Below are 20986 nucleotides of genomic sequence, written 5' to 3'. Positions count from 1 at the left end.
GATATGTTTGTTGTAACTTTCCTCCTTTTTTTTTCCGCATTGTCAACCAAACCGCATGGTGCATATTGGTTGCAAAAATACACGGCTTACAGATTTTGTGTTTTCGTTTTGTTTGTTTGTTTGTTCCACACACACTAAACAGTATATATCATTAACAGTTTATATACAAAAAAAAATATATATGAGGAATAGGAACAGGGACTCAACCCCTGATTCTTTACATGCAAAACTAAAAACTTTCAATGTTTTAAATAATAATAGAAATCATCTTCATAACACACATGATCAGCATATTACAAAATGCAAACGTAAAAAAAAACATACACACATCTTCTTCAATTAGTTGAGACAAGTAAAACAATCACCAACCGTTTCTATAATTTAACCAAGATAAATTTCGTCGTTGTAGTTTTTAATAATCTATTTTGTTGTTTTACCTTGTCCTCTATTTGTAAACTGTAAAAAATTAAGTTCCCAAGAATGAAGAAACTGTGTACGAATTCCCGCCACCATTGCTTGATGGCTTGCCGTTGCCATTTCCATTGATACTAGTATTAGGATATGGGAGTTCCGCATCTGGTGAATGATTTTCATCATTACTAGAAGAAAAGAAACAATAGTTGTCTAATAATTCCTTGTATGATTTGGAATTCATAAATTTATTTCTTGAAAGTGGGCTTGTTCTTTGTGGTTTAGATGGGTTGCTTGTAGCTTCATTTTGCTTCTGTTGTTCTTCATCAACCCAATTAAATCCAAATCTGTTAAATTCAGATGTATCGAGTTGTTTTTGACTTTCGGATAATTGATTTTGAAATTTAGCTCTAAATTTCAGGGATGGTATGCTTGGTTGCGGAGAAGGCGAGATGATCTTTGCATCTTCGGAATTCTTCAAGTATTCTTCATTACCATCAGGATTCTTATACAAAGAAGATAATAATGGCGATGACAAATAATAATTATTCTTGACAAAATCGTTCAAGTCCGAAGAATTATCATTAATAAACAATGCACTGGATTTAGCATCATCTAAACCTTCTTCATCTTCATCCTCACTTTCACTTCCACCTTCTCCCTTTTCTTCCTTCTCTTGTTCTTTGCGTTTGGCTTCTTCTACTTCATCATTCAATCTATTCATAATTTCATTCTTATGTAATTCAATTTGAGAATCCGATGCAACTCGCTTAAGATATGAATTTGAATATTTGGGCTTAGCTTTATGTTGTTCAATATTAGCTCCAGGAGTGATTTCTCTAACAGTCTTGATTAATTTGATTTCATAATTCTTAAAATTATTATTATCCCAATACTCGCTCGCGTTAGCGTAATATTTAATACACATTTCATAAGTTTTCTCTTGAACGGTAGTGGTGGAATGGGATTCAAAATCTTCATCAGAACTATCGATGTTATCCTTGGATATTCTGAAACTATTGAATAAACTATTCAAGGGAATTTTAAATGTGAATCTATCATAGTCATTGAGTTTCAACACTTCAGGGCGCTCTTCAACATATTCAGTCGGGATTTCTATAATGGTCAGCCAGTGATCCAAGGAATATCGCACTGTTAAGTATTTCTCAAACGATAAATTTTTAACCGCAATATGTCCCAATAAATACTTCCTGTCGCTTGACATAAACAATTTCTCCAAGAACACAGCAGTATCAGCTTCAATCTTCCGTAAATAGGACAAGGGCATGAAGTTAAGTAACTTCAACTGCCAATCAACTTGTCTTTCAATGTGTTTACCACCACCAGGGTACTTGGTTATACCCTTATCATTCAAGCTGAAGTTGTGATATTCTTGGTCATTCTCCATGGCTGATTCTTCGTCAACATCATCGTCTTCTCCATAACTATATTCTTCTGATTCATCATCGGAATATCGTAAGTTTCGGGCCTGGCCGTCTAATGTAGGCGAATTCGATGCTGATATATCTGTTGGTTTATCTTTCTTCTTGAAGTATCGTACATCGGTAGCTCCGCCAAAATGAACTTGTTTATATGTGGGTGTGGCCGGTAGTGAAAGCGATCTCTTCTTATCAAAATATCCTCGTTGCCCCACAGGACTTTTCAATGACGGCTTTAATAACTCACCTGATTTTTTCCGTACTAGCTTATATCCGGGAGTACTGTCTAAATCTACTGGAGCACTCTTGGGCGAGTTAGCGTTTGAAGGGGACGAGGATATTATGGCATCACTATGGATACTGTTACTAGAATCAACAGAAGGAATTTGTGAATTCAATATACTATTTGCTTTGGTGGGATCACTGGCCTTTATAAATAATTCTTGTGATCTGGATGGTTTATGAATGAATCTCATGGATAAGGGTAAATCGTTGAAACTCTCTTCAGAGGAAGTTCTATTAAGGGTATTGTTGGCACTTCCATTCTTCAGTAGATTTAACTCATAGGTAAACGAAGGGCGTCTCTGGTGGTGTGAATCTTGTGGTGGTGCTAGACTTGACATTGCTGCTTTAGAATCTTGGGTAAGGGGATGAAATTCATCTTGTTGCTGTTTTGATAACAATGCGGGATAAGCACTGTCCATATCTGGTTATTTATTTTGTTGTCTAGAAATATGTTGTTAGATCTAATCTCCCACGATATCGTTTGCAACCAGGATATATCGAAATAACAACCTTTTGAAAAAGGAATAGATATATTAAGATAGCGTCAGACAACAATTATCTTGTTTGATTGTGTCTCAAATAACCAACCAGGGTTGAATTGTATAGTTTTGTTGTGAATAAAATTGGTCTCAGGAAAATGTGGTAATTTTCTTGGTAGTGTTAATTTTTTTATTTGGAGTCAAGGGGGGGAGGAAGGAGAAAGAAGGGAGGAGAGACTTTAAAACATCTTAAAAAAACTCAAAAAAAAAAAAAAAAAAAATTAAAATAAAAAAAAAAAAAAAAACTAACGCAAAGTAAATAATAAAAATTAGGAGCGTAAAATAATTATTATGTAATTTTTATGTCTAAGCAAGTAAATGTGACTAACTGAGCCCAAAAAAGAAAAGTTAGTAATTGAAAAAAATAATTACCTGATGATTATACTGATGTGTGAAATATGTTGTGGGGGAATAGGGACACACCACCCGCTTCTTAATTACCAATAAAACCTAATCAAACGTGATATACTACACGAGTTGTTTACCGCTATTTCGTATTCCGTTAGTTCCTGATAGAACCGTATAGAAAAATAAAATAAACAGTGGTGATGGTGGGGGGACAAATGACATGATATTTTTATGCATTTGGGATGATATGCACATTTTTTTTTTTATTTTTCTACCCCAGTTTCTTTTTGACAATTTGTATGTGTAACCTACCAAGAATTCATCAAAATAGAAGGAATAATTACTGACTGAGTCATGTTTGATAATTGAAGTGTAGATTTGATCATATCAAATACGGACTTCTCCAATGACGTCAATTATTTTCAGATTTTGCTTTATTATCTAGATTCCGATGACCTGCTGGTTATGGCTGGTGTTTGCTAGCAAAGACTGCGAAAAATTTCAGCCAAGATAAACCACAGAAAAAAAAGTATGATTAAAATATTTTTTTTGGGTACATTGTTCCGAGGATTCGATTATCGAAGGAAATAGAAGTTGCACAGAACAAAAAAGAAAAAAAAAAGGAACGGAACCGATATTAGTAATTGATAATTTAACCGAGAATCGCAAATGTAGTATTAAGCAGCATAGCAATTGAAAATTGTTGTGATTGTTCTAATCTATTATTGGAACAGTTTTTTTTAGTGCCATTCGACTTCGTTAATTGTTCAAATTTAAATCGCACTCTACATATGTGGGCTTTACTCTTTAAACCAACCTCGGAAACAAACTCCGACAAAAGCCAAAACTATAATTTACAAACTTATTCTCTTGCTTCATGTAAGAACTAATCCTATCTAGTCAATAGTCCCGAGCAAAGATATTGTGTTATTTTGAATAGTAGACTATGCTTCTCTGCATGTTTTTTTTTTCTTCATTTGCCTTTTGTGTTATTTTTTTGCAACAGGGGTCCGATCTCTGGAGGGGATGGGTATTACCGAAACCTTTTTGTTAACTCCATCGCTTGAAGTTTGTAATTACATGGAATAATACACCTCGAACCATTCAAACTTAAGTCAAACACGGAGCTGTCTGGGAAGATTCTACCTCATACTTGTTATTCCTAAAGAAGTAAAAGTCTAGTACTTCGAAGCACTTTTTTCCTGATCTTCATTTCGTCTGTATTCTGGACGATTTACCCGCCATGCACACGATGCCCCAATGCTGTATTTTTTTTTACCTTGCTCTATAGTCCCGCTCTTTCCCCTTTTGTGATATAATATCCCCCTTTAGAGTTAAAATGCCAGTTCGTCCGCTTATAGTTACTATTACTATCATACTCGATTCGCCTCCCCACACGACTGTTCATCCTAATTCCTTAGCAAAAGGGTAACATGAGCTGAAAAGGAACAGCCAAACGAGATAAAAGGGAGGAAGAAAATTGTAAAATTTCATCAATATGGTTGTGAACATTGTAGTTCGTTAATCACGTGTGGTACTACATGGTTGCAATTATAAAATGCCGTGTCTTATGTAATAAGGTTTAAACTTCGGTTTAAATCAGTTTACTATATCTAATCTATAAACTGAATTGAAACAACTACCAAAGGAGTAACAAACAGCCCCACCTCCTAACATAAAATACGATGCGGACGCATCCCGCTGCTTGTGTGACGATTTTTCAACTAATCCAAATCCAATAAATATTGGTGGACTCGTCTTCCGAATTTGCTCAGGTACTTGAACATACTTCCACTTAAAATCAGCCAATTCTAACGTCATTATGTTTGTCTTCTTAGTTAGCATCTTGATGGTGGACACACCACCGACAATAAGTAATTTGTTGCCAAGTAATTTGGATTGACTTCCAATTCTAGATAATAAATAATCTTGGTAAACCAGTTCAATTTCAATTGTATCGTCTATGATCTTAAATTTGTACAATTTGTCATTTACAATAGGCACATTATGATTACTAATACCACCGAAAATATACCCAAATTCACCATCATAATTCATAGAGCAACTTAAAAGATTTCCTGGTGAATCGCCTTTAATTTTTAATTCTTTGGATGTACCTGATCTTACATCATATTGCAAAAATAACTTATCACTATCATTATTTTCGTCTGTTAAGCCACCAAATAGTAAGACTTCGGCCTCGGTAACCGAAACACATGCATGTCTTGAACGTTTCACGGGCATATCTGGCAATTTCTCCCAAACCCCCTTGTTGCATAAATATACATCCTGGAAATGTAAACCTGGTCTAGACCTACCACCTACCAATAACATTTTGTTATCCGCTAATGTGGTTAATGTATGACACATTCTTGCACTTGGTTGTAAGTTCATTTCAACATTACTTATAGTCCCACTTTCCAAATCCAATTCAAGCATTTCATTTGTCCGTGTTTGTTTCAATCCACCATTAACATATATTTTTGAATCTACCGAAGTAATTGCTGGAAATTTAATCTCTAATTGTTCTGCGTTAAACCTTGAATCTTGGACCATTGTCACAGTAGTGTCCATAGGATATTCCTTTGATTCAATTTCTCCATTTGGGGTTTCGTAAATAAGTTGATCCGTATTTGTACCATGAACAAGAACATAATGTTGACAAAATATTATAAATTCTTCCCATTCATCAAACTCTTCAACTTGAGAAATTTTCAGTTTCATCTCATCATCAACCAAATATAACCAATTTTCAAACAAGTTCTTTACTTCCACCAGAGAATAATATTGTCTGAATCTTGTCATTTGAAGTTCTTTAGTCGGATAATGCTCGACACATTGAATTGGACTTCTTAAATGATTGAAATGGTATAACATCTTGGTGGCAAAGGAATTATCCAGAGAATCTGGCATGATTTGTTCCAATATAAGAAAGTGACTGTTGCTTACCTTGCTAGAAATTTCAATAACTGGGTTGGCAAATTCTGGTTTCATATAAGCTAAAGATACTTCAGCAATGAAAACATTGACGGAATCATCACTGCCAACAAGCTCAGGTAGTATTTCTTCATAATGTTTGAAATTCTTTAAATCACATCCAACAAGTTTATAATTATCAGTTGATATTTTGCAGAGTTTATCAGATCGTGATTCTCCTATTAATGCTAGTATTTCTTGTGATTTCTGAATCATATCATATTTATTCTGAACCAAATCAGGATAGTCTATATCAATAAAACACAAATCAAAAGAATTTCCATATACTGACAATAGTTGGAAAGGTAATGGATCAAATCCACAACCTAAATTAACCACATTAATCTTCTTTTCTGGGTTAAGATTGACTATTCTGATAACCATTTGACAGATAGTTTCCATTCTAATCCAATATCCTCTGTTGATAGCAGGAGATCTTCGTTTACCTTTAGGTACAAAATATTTAAACCATTCACCTAGTTCAGGTTGAAGTTGCTTGGTATACAACATTTCTACACTTCTTTTCGAAACAATCGAGGAATTATTAGTACCTTGAACTTGTTGATCATCATAAACTTTCTTCCTCTTGTCTTTCTCGATTTTCTTTCTTTGTCTAGCTAATTGATCTGGAGTTAGCTTGGGTTTCTCGGTGGACATCTCGTAAAGTACTTATCTAATATGGCCAGATTGTCGTTTATGTATGTTGAAATTTTTTAGAGGTTACTATTTTTTTTTTTAGCGTGCGATGGAGGGGGACCGCGATGGGGACAATATCCACTGGTATCGTATATTAGTCTATGAATCATCTATATTCCCTTAAATGCATTCGTCAACTCAGCTTTAAGTTTATCTTGAGTTATATGTTGACATTTTATTAAGAAATTAGCAGCTGCCAAAGTTGTACGTAAATCTTTAATGTTAGTAGCAGGATCTTCTTCATCAGTTTCCATAGAATCGCTAGTCTTTTCTTTCAAACCTTCACCACATTTAATCCAAATCTTACCGTTTATACCGATAGCTATTTCAAATTGACATTTAGTAGATAATAATTGCAAAAAGACTGTTTTTGGATTGAATAATAGCTCACGAGCAAAGTTTAATTCAACATCGAAAATATACCCTGATTCGTCCAATAATCCAAACCCACCTTCTTTCCCAGTGGTGGGATCTATACATTCTAATTCAGCCTCAATTTCAGGAATATCTTGTAACACTCTTGCATATACAGCCAGCCCAATTTTTAAGTTCGGACGATTCTTCTTGGTGGCATTTGGGAAAGCCATGAATCCAAGTAATACTGGTGAAGAAAAATCTTGTAATTGAACCTTGTAAGATTCACCAACCACTCCAGTGACTACACCAATCACAAAATCGTTGGTATGAGGGATATATCTTTTGTTATTGGATTCAATATATACTAATTGATTGCTGTTTTTGGTTTCAACTGTGATTACTCCTGATGAACAAGGAATTAGGTTGTGGGTTGTAGGCATTTTATAGACCCCTGGCCCTATCGTGGTCTTTACAGTGCTAGGGTCTTCTATAGGGAGTTTATCACCTGGTACTATCAAGTCAGCCATTGTTGTTGTATCGAATAAAGTGTTGTCTGTTATAGATTATTCAAATTTGGTTGTAACTTTTTTTTTCTTTAACCCGATGGAATTTTGGTAGCGCGAGTAACTAACTAACGGCTCTTACTGCAAAACTACTTGAGATGATTGTTTATGACCATTTATATAAAAGAGCTACAGTAAACTATTTAAGATCTTTGTTCTATCCTCATAATATTGGTTTATATCCTTAATTTCCAACCTGGGACGATCATTATTTGTTATATCTGGAGGTCTATAATCACGCAACAACAACATAGTTTCACAATCATATTGCAATACAAAGGTTTCATCAAAGTTGAGCGTTTCAATGTTTCTTGAATATGCATTATGCATCATAGATTCATCCTCACGAGTGAATGTAAGACTATTGAAGTTAACAGAACCTTTAGTTGTAGGATAATGTTCGGGACGAATCAACGTAGTATTAAAACTCTTTATTGGAATTTCTGTGTTCTTGATAACACGAGTCTCAAACCTAGTTTCATCAGTCAAATCATCATAAGGATTACTCCATTTGACATTATTGTGATAAAACACATATCTTCTTCGAAAAAATGCAAATACTCGCGATGCATAATATATGTGACCTTGTAATCGACAATCAAATCTTAACAATCCTTGGATATATGGATTCTCTTTATCAAGAGCCATTATTTCCCGTTTGATGAAGAATTTGTTGGTGGGGACCATGAAACTCATACCATATAAATATTTACAAGCTGGGAATAATGCATCTAGAGAAGCAGCAACTGCAAAATAATACATATAGAATGTGGTTGACAATGCATTTAAGAACACTGCTTCAACTGAATGGGCATCATTCTTGAATAATGTATAAGTCATGGCCTCAGAAGGGAAAATTGTATGCCATTCTTTGAATATTTCATAGATAACCACTGGTGGATAAGTAGTTACATAATTTTCATCACGCAACAATATTACTGTGGGCAAAATGTTTTCATTAAGAAACTTCAAAAGGCTCTTGTATTCAAATTCCAAACATTGAAATCTCAAGCTGATGGATTCGTCCTGGAATGTAAATGAATTATTGAATATAAAATCCAAACATCGAACATTCGATTCAATTTCAAATATAAACTGAGGGTTATATGAAGGGATATTAATGCTGACAATATTATATTGTAAATTATTCATCAAAAAACTAACAGTGGATATAGGTTGTAAGTTTCGTTCCATCATGTATATTGTATATTCTTCAAAGGTAGTAATTACACCTTTACAAGAGTGGAAATAGCTTTGGGCTCCAAATTTCATCATCAATACAGCAAAGGTCATTAAGTAGCTGGAATACGCCAAAACTTCAGATAAATTGCTCATTTCATCATGTGTCAAGAAGTTCTTCTTCGTGCTCAAATCAACAAACAAACTTCGTATTCTACTTTCACAGTATCCATGGCGTTCTAAACAGCTTTGGTTCAAACTATTAATTGAATTGGTGTATAGAAAGTTAGTCATGTATTTTTGTCTTCGCCGGAAAATATTCAAGATGATTGCCTCTCCTAAACAAACATAGGCTTGAGCAAGAACATCTGAATCTTTCTTCTTTGGCAATTCCAAAATCATATCACTTAAAAGATCCAACAAATTTACCTTGCCCAAAACTCCATGGTGCGTTAAATCTGCCACAGCTCTTGCATTAACATCCTCTAGTGTGATCTTTCTTTTAAATCGGGATATAATCGAAGTAAAATGCATAGTTTGCTTAATCCCGTTAGGTAACATCTTGGGGCTCTGGTACTGTTGTTTTGGAGATTGAAATTGTTGTTGTGGTGATTGGTCTCGTGAAATTTCATCACTCATTTCAAAATCATTATGATCATCAGGGAAATCATTTAATGTGTAGTTGTTAAAGTGTATCTCCGGATAGCAAATCTCCGGTATCCTCACCGGTAAGTTGGCCAATTCAAATTTAAATTCAAGGGTTGTAGAAGGTGATGTTGACAACCTGTCAATAGGCAACGGTATATTTGGCGGAGTTGCCGGTAATCTATAATTTTGATTCAATAATTTGTTTTGACTATTTCGTAATGAGTGCGTCAATCTTATCTTTTCAATTTCCTCGGGGCTTAAGCTTAAATATGAACAAGTTTCTCTTCTTCCTCGAATACAATTGCCACATTCCGGTAATTGTTCATTGCATCTTATTTTCTTTCGTTTGCAATTAAAACAACCTAGCTTGGAATTGGTATGCCTTCGCCTTGAGTATCCAGACGATTTTACTTTTGTCATTTCTCTTTACTAGCCCACTGTCAAAGTAAGTATTTTTGAATAGGTGTCAAATAACGAAGTAGATATATGTATGAATCCGGTTTTAATGATGGATAGGTAAAGAAATGCAAAATACTGCCACAAAGATTTCCGAGGTTAAATAAAGTTGAAGACTATCAAAGCAACCCACGGAAATACATATATTAAAGTGCTAATAATTTACTCAAAAGTAAGTATCTAGCAATACTAGTGGTTATACAAGTTTTAAAATAAAATGATTGATGTAAATGATTGCCAAGGTTGGTGCCTTTCATTTTTATACCGTTCTAAATCCAGAAGTAGTTACGAATTTCTTTTTTTTTTCTATTATTTTTTTTTGTACCTTTTCTAAATGGCTCAGCTTATTCTTATTTCTTTTAGCAAGCTTTAGTGTGGTTTTTAGCTGATGCTTATTTCCCAAATACGTGGAAATGAAATGACCACATTCTGAATTAGAAGCAATCTTATCGTATTCGTCTCAACAGAGTCAGAAGTTCCCTGTTGGCTGAAAATAGAAAATCAACTGACGATGAGCAAATGACTGATCTCGTCAAACAATGACCGTATATTTAAAATCAGAACAATGTGATTGACAACCTAGTCAATCATGCTTCCGGAATAATATTTTAGATTTTTTTTTTAGATTTTTCAGATTCTTCCGACACTTATCTTACGTTTCTTTAAGGGACAACCGCGTCCTTGTTTCACTAGCTTTCTTTCCTTTGCTTTGGTTTTAGGTTGCAGTTGCGATAAAAATACCAACGAATCCTCAAAGGTAAGATCTCCCATGTTATCAAATAAATCTGGAGCCTTATTGTCGGAAAGTTCCGTACTGACCCTGGTAGACCGATTCGTTGCTGTTGGGGTAATTTCACAACCGGCTATTTTTGGTAAACCCATAAATTTCTCAAGATTCATCAACACCGACTTGATTCGATTTAAGGTAAAGTTTGGGAAATAGATGTGTGTCACCACTTCATCATAGGTCATATAACGATACTTTTTTGGCAACTTGGGAACAAAAGTCACAAAATATTCTGTGCCTTTTATCAATTCTGTACCATCATTAGCTATTAATCCCGTAATTGAAGGGACAATAGCGCCAGAACCAAAAGAATACTTTTCTGCATTTGATTCCAGAATTGCAGTACTTGTAATTACTAAAACATTATCTCGAAACAATCTATTAAATACAGCAACGATTAATTTCTCATCTGGATCTTCCAATGAACTAACCAAATCTTCAAACGTAGTTATTTCATTCTTTTCCAAATGATTCCATAATAATCGGACATTCATAAGCCATTTTAATTCCCAAGTCACCTTCCCATGAACCACACATTTGGTACAAGTGATTTTTCTTCTTAAGCGCTTACTATATCCACAGGCAGCTAGATTGATAGCTGTATTGCATTTAGTGCAAATCAGAGGTTTTACAGATGTATTTGGGACCCGTTGAGAAGGCATACTTGGTATGTACTGATCTATTGTATCAATACTGGATAGGTTAGCAATCGCGTCTGGTACCAACTGAGTAACCCCAATATTTGCTTCTTCAGTATCTAAGTACTCACCTAAATTCAACGACAATGGAGGCAGGGGCAATATTGTCAAATCATCAATACTTTCAATTTGGCCATCAAATAGTTCAAGAGGATCAATTCTAATTGATGCAGTTTCATTAGAAGCATTGACAAACACATTTACTTTGACATTATTCTTTCCAGTTTGCAATGTTCCAATCTCAACAATTCCATTTTTTTCCCCAACCTGGACTGAAAGTGGTTGGGTAGTACCATCTTCGAAATAAGGAGGTTGATAACTCATTGGACACAGATCATTATACAATAACCTGATAGATATATATTTATCCTCAGGCAAAGGATCAAGGGATTGAGTGAGAATAAGTAATCTCTTGATTAAAGTTTGAATTTGTTGCATCACTTCTGAAGTATTAGTGCAGTACCTCTCTTGATTGTTGAGTTGAACAGACACCAGCAGATTTTCATAATCGATTCCAAAAACATAAGATTCAGCTGCTTGAGAATGATCTTGGTCTGCAAGGTGAATAGAAAATTGGATAGCTTTTAAATATTCCATTGTAAGAGCAGACTTGATTCCAATTTCAATACAACTGATTAATGAATCTGCTTCAGAAGAAACTCCCTTAACTAACTTCTTTGTTCTGATGTAGTTAGTTTCTGAAGAGGAATATTGCTGTTCACCAGAATAATACTTTGTATCAACATAATTGTCTTCGTCGAATATATCGCGCAAGAAAGTAATACAGTATAAGGATACACTGATTAGCTCTTGAATCAAAGCACGAGACTCCTTTTTACTGATGGGTTGTTTGAAGATTTGAGCTTGCATTGTAGTACTTACTGGAAGAAATGAAGATGGAAAAAGAAAAGTGAACGAAGAACAATAAGTGTTTAATTAGACAGCACTTTGAATGTTTACCTTTTTTTGAGGTTTTTGGTTGCAAAAAAAAAATGCACTTATACACAACGTTTTGATACTTATTACACCCAATTTTATGAGCATAACCTATTTGAAAAACAGTTAGTAGGTAATACCGTATAAGAGATATGACTTAAAAGTGATTTTAAGATTATTTCTTTTAGAATATGTGTTTTATTATAAATTTTTTTTTTGAATTCTACACAAGAAAACTAAACACATTCAAAAGCAAGCTCAATTCGAAACTGGTACGGGCTCTCAGAGAAATGTAAAAAAACACAGCCAGCTTAATCCCATTGTTGATTATCCCCTCTCAACAATTCGAACAATCTGCAACAATTTGGTTGACTCACAATAGATTAATGTGGTTCCTTGAATCCAAGAAAAAAAAACCCACAATGAGCCACAGCTTGAAGGGCCCCTAAATTTTAACTAGTGAAAGCTGAGTCAAGATAAGATAAAAAAACACAACTGAAATCTAGACAAACTTAATCAGAGTACTTAACGAGTTATCTACTTCTTCCTGACTTGATTTTATAACAACATAATCACTCCTTGTTGTTAGTTCTCCTAGATGTGTCAACAATTTCTTATCAAAAATGACGTAATCACGTCAAATCTTTTGAGATTAATAAAAAATGCGAAAATTTCAGTAAACAAATAAATTATAGCAACTATCATCACCATGTCACCCCACTCAATGACCGTTGATACATCAACTAAAGTAGCAGTAGATCCAACATTAAAGGGTGCTAATGAATACTCAAACCATTTAGTCACGAAATTTCGTGTTAAAAAACCCGCCAGTTTCCCAGGATCGCTCGTTAAAGTTAAACCCGAAATAGACGCAACTAAATTAACCAGTTGTATCAGATGTCGAAAATTAAAGAAGAAATGTAACAAGGCCACTCCTGAATGTCAAAATTGCGAAAAAGCTGGTGAACCATGTACTTATGTTCCAAGGAAACCAAGAAGAGCCAAATCTGATGCCGTGCTGCCTACCTCAACTACCTCAGCTGACTTTTCCTATATGCAAAAGAACGAACCAGCAAGACTCTCCCTACTGAGCGTCGAACCAGTAACAACCGGTCCAAACGTTCCTTCTCTTGCTGGAACACCCACAAGCACATTTTCCATTCCTTCACCAGGATCGGGCAAATCTGTTACATTCCCCCTGATAAACCCTATTGACGCGCGAGCTCCTGATTTCCATTCATATCAACAACAAGTTTCAAAAGTGCTTGTAAGTGCAGTTTCAATCAAGACCAATTCTAATGTGAGTATAATTCCACCTATTGTTGATGTAGAATTATTATCACGAATTATAAATGCATTCTTCATGCATAATTACCGGGCCGTGCCTGTTATCAATAAACATCAATTTATCACCAAGTTCAATAAATTATTTGCTGAAGGAAATGTCATTGGTTTGGATGGCTTTGACGATCAATTTGAGTTGTATATGGTGTTGGCAATTGGAAGTACTGGGTTAGAAAGATGTGGGATAATTTCTCGAGATAAGAAAATCAGTGAATATTTTGTATCCAAGGCTTTGAATCACGTTCATAACAACTTGTCCACCAATGATTTAAAGAATGTGAAGTATTTGATCTTGTTGGGATTGTATTCTTATTTCGATCCTAGTGAATTCACATCTTGGGAAATAATGGGAAAATTAACTAGATTGGCTATTCATCTCGGTTTAAACAAGGAGATTACCGAACAGGAGAAGAAGAATATGACCTCGAGACAAATTGAGCTAAGATCAAGGTTATTCTGGAGCGTATATGCCATTGATCGATTGACTTCTGTATCTTTAGGACGACCAGTTTCAATCAACGATGAAGATATCAACGTTCCACTTCCCCAAATCCTTGATGACGACCATGAGGATATTGAAATAAATCGAGTGCTAATTGCATTGCGTCGAATTGAAGGGCAAATATTACGTCGAGTGCATTCAGTGAATCTTCAAAGCACGCCCGAGGAAACACGGACATCACATTGCCAAGCAGTATATTCTGAATTGAGACAAGAAATCGATGAATGGTACAGACAAGCCATGTGTTTGAATAGCCCTACTACCTCCCGAGCATCTTTCTCGTTCCACGGCCAGAGTCCTTGGTATACTGCCAGATATCACCATTTGTTGGTATTACTTTACCGTCCGTCATACTTGAACCCTAATCCGCTACCAGAAATCTTGGAGGCATTGGGAAAATCATGTCTTGAAAATTTGTCATGTAGTTATAAATTATTTATTGCGAAATTGTTACCTTTGAATTGGACTACACTTTATCGCTTTCTCATGGTGTGCACTACGATCTTGTATTGTTTGTGCAAGTGGACTATAGATTTAGTGGAGTCGAAGACGGAAATATGCTACTGCATTGAAATACTACAGGCATTTGGAAGTGATTGGATGATTGCTAAGAAATGTGCTGAAGTGTTTAAGCAAATTGAAAACAAATTATTAGAGATCAGCTTAACCAGTGATGGTCACACCGATATGGATAAATTATCGAGAGAGTTGCTTGGTGCCAGTAGCTCATACCATGAAATACTAAACTCTGACACCAATTCGTTTGAATTCATGTCGAGATTTTAAATAGTTGCAAATAATAGTGTATAAGTTTTAATAGAAGGGAATCACCGGAATGTTCTATTGCATGAAATTTCCAGTTTTGTGTAAAGTTCGCTTGAGTGACCATGCACAAGAATGGAGAAATAAAAAAAAAAAAAAATAGGATGACGCACCTGCATATAAGTTTTTAGTCTCTCCTTAGAGAGTGTGATTCACAATTTCCCCATACATAAGAAATTCATCATTCATTTTTCTGTCTCATACAAAGTTGTCTTGTCTTTTTTACACCAGGTGACTTAGAATTAAATCTTTGCAATTGATCTAGAAACAGAAAGAAAGAGAGCGTTGCCATGTCACATCCAGACGCCAGTGTTAAATCTATATGTAGTGGCAAGATAAACTTGGATTCACCTGACGATATTTATTTCAATAACAATAACAGTTACAACTACCCAGCTGAGGATCTAGACATCGACGATGAGGCAATAGACGAGACTTTTAAGAACAGTGGATATGAATACCTTGACGACATATCCTCAAAGGAATCAAACTATAGCGTCACTTCGAAAAATCTTAAAGCATTAGACAATCAACGAGTCAAATTCAATGATACAAACGGCACCAACTTGAGTTTAGTGTCTACTGAATCAGACTACCAACGGATCTTAGAAGATTCCACTAGTTTATTGTCACCCGATTTTGTGGGTGATTCGTTATCGCGTCCAATCCTGAGAAGCTCAACTACATCTTGTCTTTCTACGACAGCTACAAAAGATGGAATTGAGGGGAGAAGGTTTCATCGGTATGGGCCCACAGCATATTCCAGCAACATAATCGCTAATATGGTACATAGCCAGCAATTGCAGGGGAAGATAGCCATACCCGAACCAAGAAACTCGTTTGAGTCGAACACAAGCGTAGGTGAAGACAGCACTGACGACCCCAACAATCTCAAGAAAAAACGCCCAATCAGCAAACATAGACATTCTCAATTGAATCGAGAACAAGAGTCAATAGAGTCAGACAAAACTTAATTATTATTTATCCCCCTTCCTCCCTCTAGGGGTAAAACTTATATGTTTTTATAGTATATACATTTGTTAATTTATATCGAATGATTCTAATAAAGTCTTTTAAAACGGTTAATTTCTGTCTGTTTGAGGTTGCTGCAATATCGGCTAAACTTGACCATGCCGTGCTGATAAGCGTGGGATTTACGAGGGTATACACATCACGTGATTACTTGTATTCCGAGCACAGTTTTTCTCAAAGATGAAAAAAAAATCTTAGCGAAGGAACAGTTGCTGCCATGTTTAGCGACCCGTCAATAAGCAAAATGTTGTCAAGACTTGCTAAGAGAAACTGCAGATTAGTCAAGTCTGTTAGACCAATTGTTCCAACCGCAATTGTAAGATTTCAATCCACCACAGCTGAGCCAAAGGAAGTGTTTACTAAACTTTCTGACACTGCTGACCCTCAACGTAGTCAATTCTTTCAATATACCTGGGGATCATGGTTGACTGACGACAAACTCAAGAAGAAACAACGTGAAACTGTTTTCTCCATTGAAGGAATTAGTACTCTTGTCGATGAATTGAATGGTCATAAGGGCGATGGCACTATCAACACCCCTAAGCAATTAAAGGATGGTACTTCTATCCTTTCTCACAATTTAAATGAAGAAATACTTGGGAAGTTGGGCCAAGGCACTTCCAAGTTGTTGATTAAGTCAATTGCTAGTGTTTATGAAGGTAAGCACCATCGTATTTACAAGTTGTTGTTGAGTACTGGTAAAGAACTTGCTTTGAGAATTCCATACAAGTTGGAATCAGATTTTGCAATTTCTGCTAAAATAAAGAGTGAGGTTGCCACATTAGATTTCTTGAACTTGAAGTTGGGCTTGAATGTTCCTAAGGTATTGGCTTATGGTGAATCCAAATCTAACCAACTTCAAACCCCTTTTATCTTACAAGAGTTCATTGACGGTAGTTTACTTATGAAGAACTGGAATCCTTTGTTGCCTGATTCAGAAGGAAGCGCCAAACATTTGAAAGAAGTTATTGATCCAATTGCTGATTTCAATGATAAGTTATTATCAATCACTTTCAACAAGTATGGTTCATTATACTTCAAGAACGACGTCGATGTCAAATTACAATCAGATTTGCCATATGAAGGAGAAACCGACAACGTTTTAGCCAACAGATGGAGAATTGGTCCAAGTGTAGAAAGACCATTCACCAAGAACAAGGGCAAGTTAACTAAAGCTCAAATTGAACAATACAGCGGTCCATGGACTAATCCAGTTGATGTCATTACTTCTGTTGCTGACATCGAATTAGAAAATGCCAAGACTAGATTATCATTAGTTCAAGCTGATGCTGGAGAAGTCACCAGTGAAGATTTATTAAAGAAGCAAGTCACTACTTTTGAACATTTTAAGCAAATTGGTGCCAAGTTGTTAAACCCAACTTCCAAGTCTATTATGAATGTTGAAGAGTTGTTCAAGCCAAGATTGTATGTTCCTGATTTAGATCCATTGAATGTTATCGTTAAGGATGGTGAACATTACTTTGTTGATTTCGAAGGTGCTACTATTAAACCATTCATTTTGACCAACTATCCTAACTTTGTCGCTTACCACGGAGCTAAGGTTTTCGACTTAGAACAAGACATCCCAGGATATAACGAAATGGACGAAGTTGAAAAGCAACAATATGAATTCATGTACTACAAGACCAGAAATGAACGTCTTTGGGAAGTGGAATTGAACAACAAAAGACACGATTTGATTGCTGTTGCATCTCCACACATCAAATTATTAAAGAGTCCTTATATTCAAACTCTTGAAATGAAATCAGACAAGGATTATCTTTACATTGAAGGATCAATTATTCAATTGCAAGCCATGTGGGATTCTTATGTTGCCAATGAATTGACCAATACTAGTGAAAGTGAATTCCCAGTCGAATACACCGAAGCTGAATTAGACCAACACCAAACTGATTTACAAGAGTTCCAATTGGAAACTGTATCTACTCCATTTGCAGCTAGTGGTGGATGGATCCCTCAAGATATTTTCAACACTTTGAAAGAACAAGGGATTATTGTTGAAACTGAAGATGGACAATACAAGTTAGAAACTGAAAAAATGTTGGATGAAGAACCTAAGCAGGATTAGTTATGTATAAACTTGTAAATATATTAAATCTATTTTAGTAGCTAGTGTGAACCGCGTGTTCCCGCGAGGTAATGATATATAAGTGTTCGCCAACCAGCTCAGCGATTACAAGTATTTCCGTGCTAGTTGCTTCACTTTCAAGTCAAACTCGGGAGATATTATGGCATCATTGACGGCATAGAACGGATTCAACAAGGTCTTGACATATAGCTCATTAATCTCGTTAAAGAACAGCCTTATGGAATTTTCCTCCTTGACATTCCCGTCATAACAAAGGACAAACTTGATGTTACCGGGAGTGATGAATGCATTGATGGAAATGCCATAGAACGTGTCGATCTTGCCCAAATTCAATTGATTTGATGTGAATTGGGCGTCTTCTATTAAATCCAAGGATGAGTTGGCTATGAATGGTAACAACTCCTTGACGTTTGGGGCAAACCTGGCCTTGCCTGGTATTGGTGGTGGTGTATTTGGTGTGCTTGGTGACGAAAGGATGGTTGTGTTTTTAAACGAGGCAAATTCTAGTTCATAGATCGGATTATCTCGTGTGCCTATTATGGCCAAGTAATATGATGACATTATATCCCTGTGCTAACGTATTGCTTGAACTGATGTTGGAAGTGGAACTATTGAATAAACTGTAGATGTACAAAAGATGTAAAAAGGTAGTCTTTTGCTTTTTGCATTTTGCATCTGTTGATTTACAGGTTGACGTAACAATGTGTTGTTTACATTTTTTTCTAATTCCGAAATTTAAAGTTTTGGTTTTAAGAAATCGACCCCAAGAATTTCTTGATTAGAATCCCTGAGATTACCACCTCAATTAAACGTATACCACTTCAAGCAGCTTACAGGCCATGTTTCCCTCAATAAGGTCATACCTGAGCGATTTAATTAAACCCAAATTCATCTATACTTCTGACATACCCAAGAAAATCAGGCAATTGACCCGATATAACCATTATGTGAATGATTCCCTCCAATTCAACATTAATATCGAGTTGAATTCGTTGTTTTTGCGAAATCCTCATCTAAAGCCAATTGATTTGGTAAAGGACAATCTCGTATCTTTGGCAAAGGTAAACAAAAACAATGGTTTAACTTTAGCTAATATTATCACGAGGACCTACCCGACAAAAATCACCCCATGCACTTTGGATGAAATATTTATTGTCAATGTGGTGCTCAGTGTACTTGACTATGAAGTAACACCACAGGGACTACAATTGGACTTGGCGAAGGATGAAAACTACGGGTTATTGTTGTGTGGGAATTTCCTCGACGAGGTTACACTATATATAAACAATTGCTTTATGAGTGAGTTGAACACTCAACAAAGTTTTGCTCAACCGGAGATTCACACAAATGACAGCACTTTGGACAATAGCGAAGAAGAAAACACCATGGACAAGACTATAACGTTTACGGATTTGTCCGACCTTGATAGATATGATACGTTACACGAACACCACAGCAGTCTTAGTACAATACCTGCTGCAACTTCCCCTCATGAAAGCTCAAGTGTGGAATTCATACGAAATCTAAATAACTTACGACACAATGAAGATATAAGTGATATTAGCAGTTCCAGCGACAGCAACGAATATATTGCTGACGAATCTATGAATAAAGACAGTTTACAAAATCTACTTGAAGTTGAATGTGAAAATGAAAGTGATATCGAGTCACCACGCAAATTACAATCACCGGTAAAGTTGATCCCCATATCGGAATACGATGTTAACTATGATTTAACTGTACAACCATCATCATTATCGGCCATGTCTTCACCAACAAAGTATAGTGGCAGTAGCGACAACAGACATATATCCAACAAACCTTCATTTTCCATGATTACCAATCTGGACGATCCCTCCTTAGAATATGCATTTAGATCAACTGATGTTCCTCGGTATATCAAGGAAGACAAGAAATTCAAATTTATCAAAGTTGGTAAGGTTCAAAAATATGTTCATTTATTTGAGGAAAAAATTGAAAGTGTAAGTCCGTCTGCTAGCACACCAGCCAGTCGAATTGTCAGCCGACGAGCAAGCCAGTTGAATATAAACAATAAGTCTTTGTAATTGTATATGAAGTAATGAAATGTATTTATTGAATTCCAATCACTCGTTTCTTTTCTACCCTGGCGATTTTATCAGTCAAGACATTGAATTGGGTGAATATGTGGTCAATTTCTTCTTGATTCCATGTATCTCCTGGTTTAGTCACTTTTAAACTTCCTAAACACCAAGTTTCTCGAATGCTTCGAGATATCGACAAGAGATCCTCACATAATCTGATTATATGTAATGCATCTGACTCTATAGTCAACGATTCAATGCTTAGCAATTCCTTGGGTTTGTCTTCGTTTATTGATACTTCAAAGATATCTTGGAACTTGGCGAGGATCTGTTCCACTATTGAATCAATCTTTTGCAATAAGGCAATGGATTTAGGCTGCATGGCGTATTCCTTATTTGTTGACTATATATAAACCAAGGACTACCAAACAGATTTTCAGTGGGAGGAGGTGTTTTGGATCAAAGTGCACGACCTTTATTTTGGGGACATGGTGCACGACCACATATTTCTTTTTTTTTTCTTTCTTTGAATTATACAATTCCCTAAATAGTCCGGTAATGGAGCACAACTTCAAACGTTGCTATGCTCAGTTGCTGCTAGAGATGGTAGTCTAGGTTGATACTGCTGATAATTGATGCAAGTAGCGCATACCATGAAACCAGGCGTAGTGTAAACGTGCACTTTGATACGGCAATTTCATGTCCGAGGTGGTTGCAACCGAAAAATAAAAAAAGCAACAAACGCTTTGTTCTTTTAAGCGGCACCAAAATTACTCATAACGGGTAAAAATTTGC

The 20986-nt window shown here is 35.7% G+C and overlaps 10 protein-coding genes across 10 annotated transcripts; 4 read left to right on the top strand and 6 right to left on the bottom strand. All coding sequences in view use genetic code 12, as the record gives it.

The window, feature by feature from the left end:
* Positions 1–128: 128 nt before the first annotated feature.
* SPAPADRAFT_57778 (uncharacterized protein) lies at positions 129–1384 on the bottom strand (the record flags this gene model as incomplete). The annotated part of the gene is made up of 1 exon (XM_007372065.1): positions 129–1384. One exon carries the CDS (start codon positions 1337–1339, stop codon positions 467–469), a length of 873 nt encoding a protein of 290 aa, XP_007372127.1.
* A 3198-nt stretch (positions 1385–4582) lies between these two features.
* On the bottom strand, positions 4583–6050 carry SPAPADRAFT_57777 (tRNA methyltransferase; the record flags this gene model as incomplete). Its single annotated transcript, XM_007372064.1, has 1 exon — positions 4583–6050. The coding sequence occupies one exon, from the start codon at positions 6014–6016 to the stop codon at positions 4622–4624; it is 1395 nt and encodes a 464-aa protein (XP_007372126.1).
* Positions 6051–6761: 711 nt separating this feature from the next.
* SPAPADRAFT_57775 (exosome non-catalytic core subunit) lies at positions 6762–7601 on the bottom strand (the record flags this gene model as incomplete). The annotated part of the gene is made up of 1 exon (XM_007372063.1): positions 6762–7601. The coding sequence occupies one exon, from the start codon at positions 7576–7578 to the stop codon at positions 6805–6807; it is 774 nt and encodes a 257-aa protein (XP_007372125.1).
* Positions 7602–7743: 142 nt separating this feature from the next.
* On the bottom strand, positions 7744–9432 carry ZCF17 (Zcf17p; the record flags this gene model as incomplete). The annotated part of the gene is made up of 2 exons (XM_007372062.1): positions 7744–8552; positions 8613–9432. 2 exons carry the CDS (start codon positions 9430–9432, stop codon positions 7744–7746), a joined length of 1629 nt encoding a protein of 542 aa, XP_007372124.1.
* Positions 9433–10227: 795 nt separating this feature from the next.
* SPAPADRAFT_145081 (uncharacterized protein) lies at positions 10228–12252 on the bottom strand (the record flags this gene model as incomplete). The annotated part of the gene is made up of 2 exons (XM_007372061.1): positions 10228–11347; positions 11411–12252. 2 exons carry the CDS (start codon positions 12250–12252, stop codon positions 10528–10530), a joined length of 1662 nt encoding a protein of 553 aa, XP_007372123.1.
* Positions 12253–13042: 790 nt separating this feature from the next.
* Positions 13043–14950, top strand: STB5 (Stb5p; the record flags this gene model as incomplete). The annotated part of the gene is made up of 1 exon (XM_007372060.1): positions 13043–14950. The coding sequence occupies one exon, from the start codon at positions 13043–13045 to the stop codon at positions 14948–14950; it is 1908 nt and encodes a 635-aa protein (XP_007372122.1).
* Positions 14951–15206: 256 nt separating this feature from the next.
* On the top strand, positions 15207–16067 carry SPAPADRAFT_63942 (uncharacterized protein; the record flags this gene model as incomplete). Its single annotated transcript, XM_007372059.1, has 1 exon — positions 15207–16067. The coding sequence occupies one exon, from the start codon at positions 15277–15279 to the stop codon at positions 15958–15960; it is 684 nt and encodes a 227-aa protein (XP_007372121.1).
* Positions 16068–16241: 174 nt separating this feature from the next.
* On the top strand, positions 16242–18721 carry SPAPADRAFT_57771 (uncharacterized protein; the record flags this gene model as incomplete). The annotated part of the gene is made up of 1 exon (XM_007372057.1): positions 16242–18721. The coding sequence occupies one exon, from the start codon at positions 16263–16265 to the stop codon at positions 18105–18107; it is 1845 nt and encodes a 614-aa protein (XP_007372119.1).
* Positions 18213–18689, bottom strand: TRS20 (TRAPP subunit; the record flags this gene model as incomplete). The annotated part of the gene is made up of 1 exon (XM_007372058.1): positions 18213–18689. The coding sequence occupies one exon, from the start codon at positions 18687–18689 to the stop codon at positions 18213–18215; it is 477 nt and encodes a 158-aa protein (XP_007372120.1).
* A 246-nt stretch (positions 18722–18967) lies between the features above and the next one.
* On the top strand, positions 18968–20194 carry CTA9 (Cta9p; the record flags this gene model as incomplete). The annotated part of the gene is made up of 1 exon (XM_007372056.1): positions 18968–20194. One exon carries the CDS (start codon positions 18968–18970, stop codon positions 20192–20194), a length of 1227 nt encoding a protein of 408 aa, XP_007372118.1.
* Between the last annotated feature and the right edge of the window lie 792 nt (positions 20195–20986).

Source organism: Spathaspora passalidarum (assembly GCF_000223485.1).
Source record: "Spathaspora passalidarum NRRL Y-27907 unplaced genomic scaffold SPAPAscaffold_1, whole genome shotgun sequence".
Classification (NCBI taxonomy): Eukaryota; Fungi; Ascomycota; class Pichiomycetes; order Serinales; family Debaryomycetaceae; genus Spathaspora; species Spathaspora passalidarum.
The sequence above is the reverse complement of the archived record's forward strand: the minus strand, read 5'-3'. Positions and strand labels throughout refer to the sequence as shown.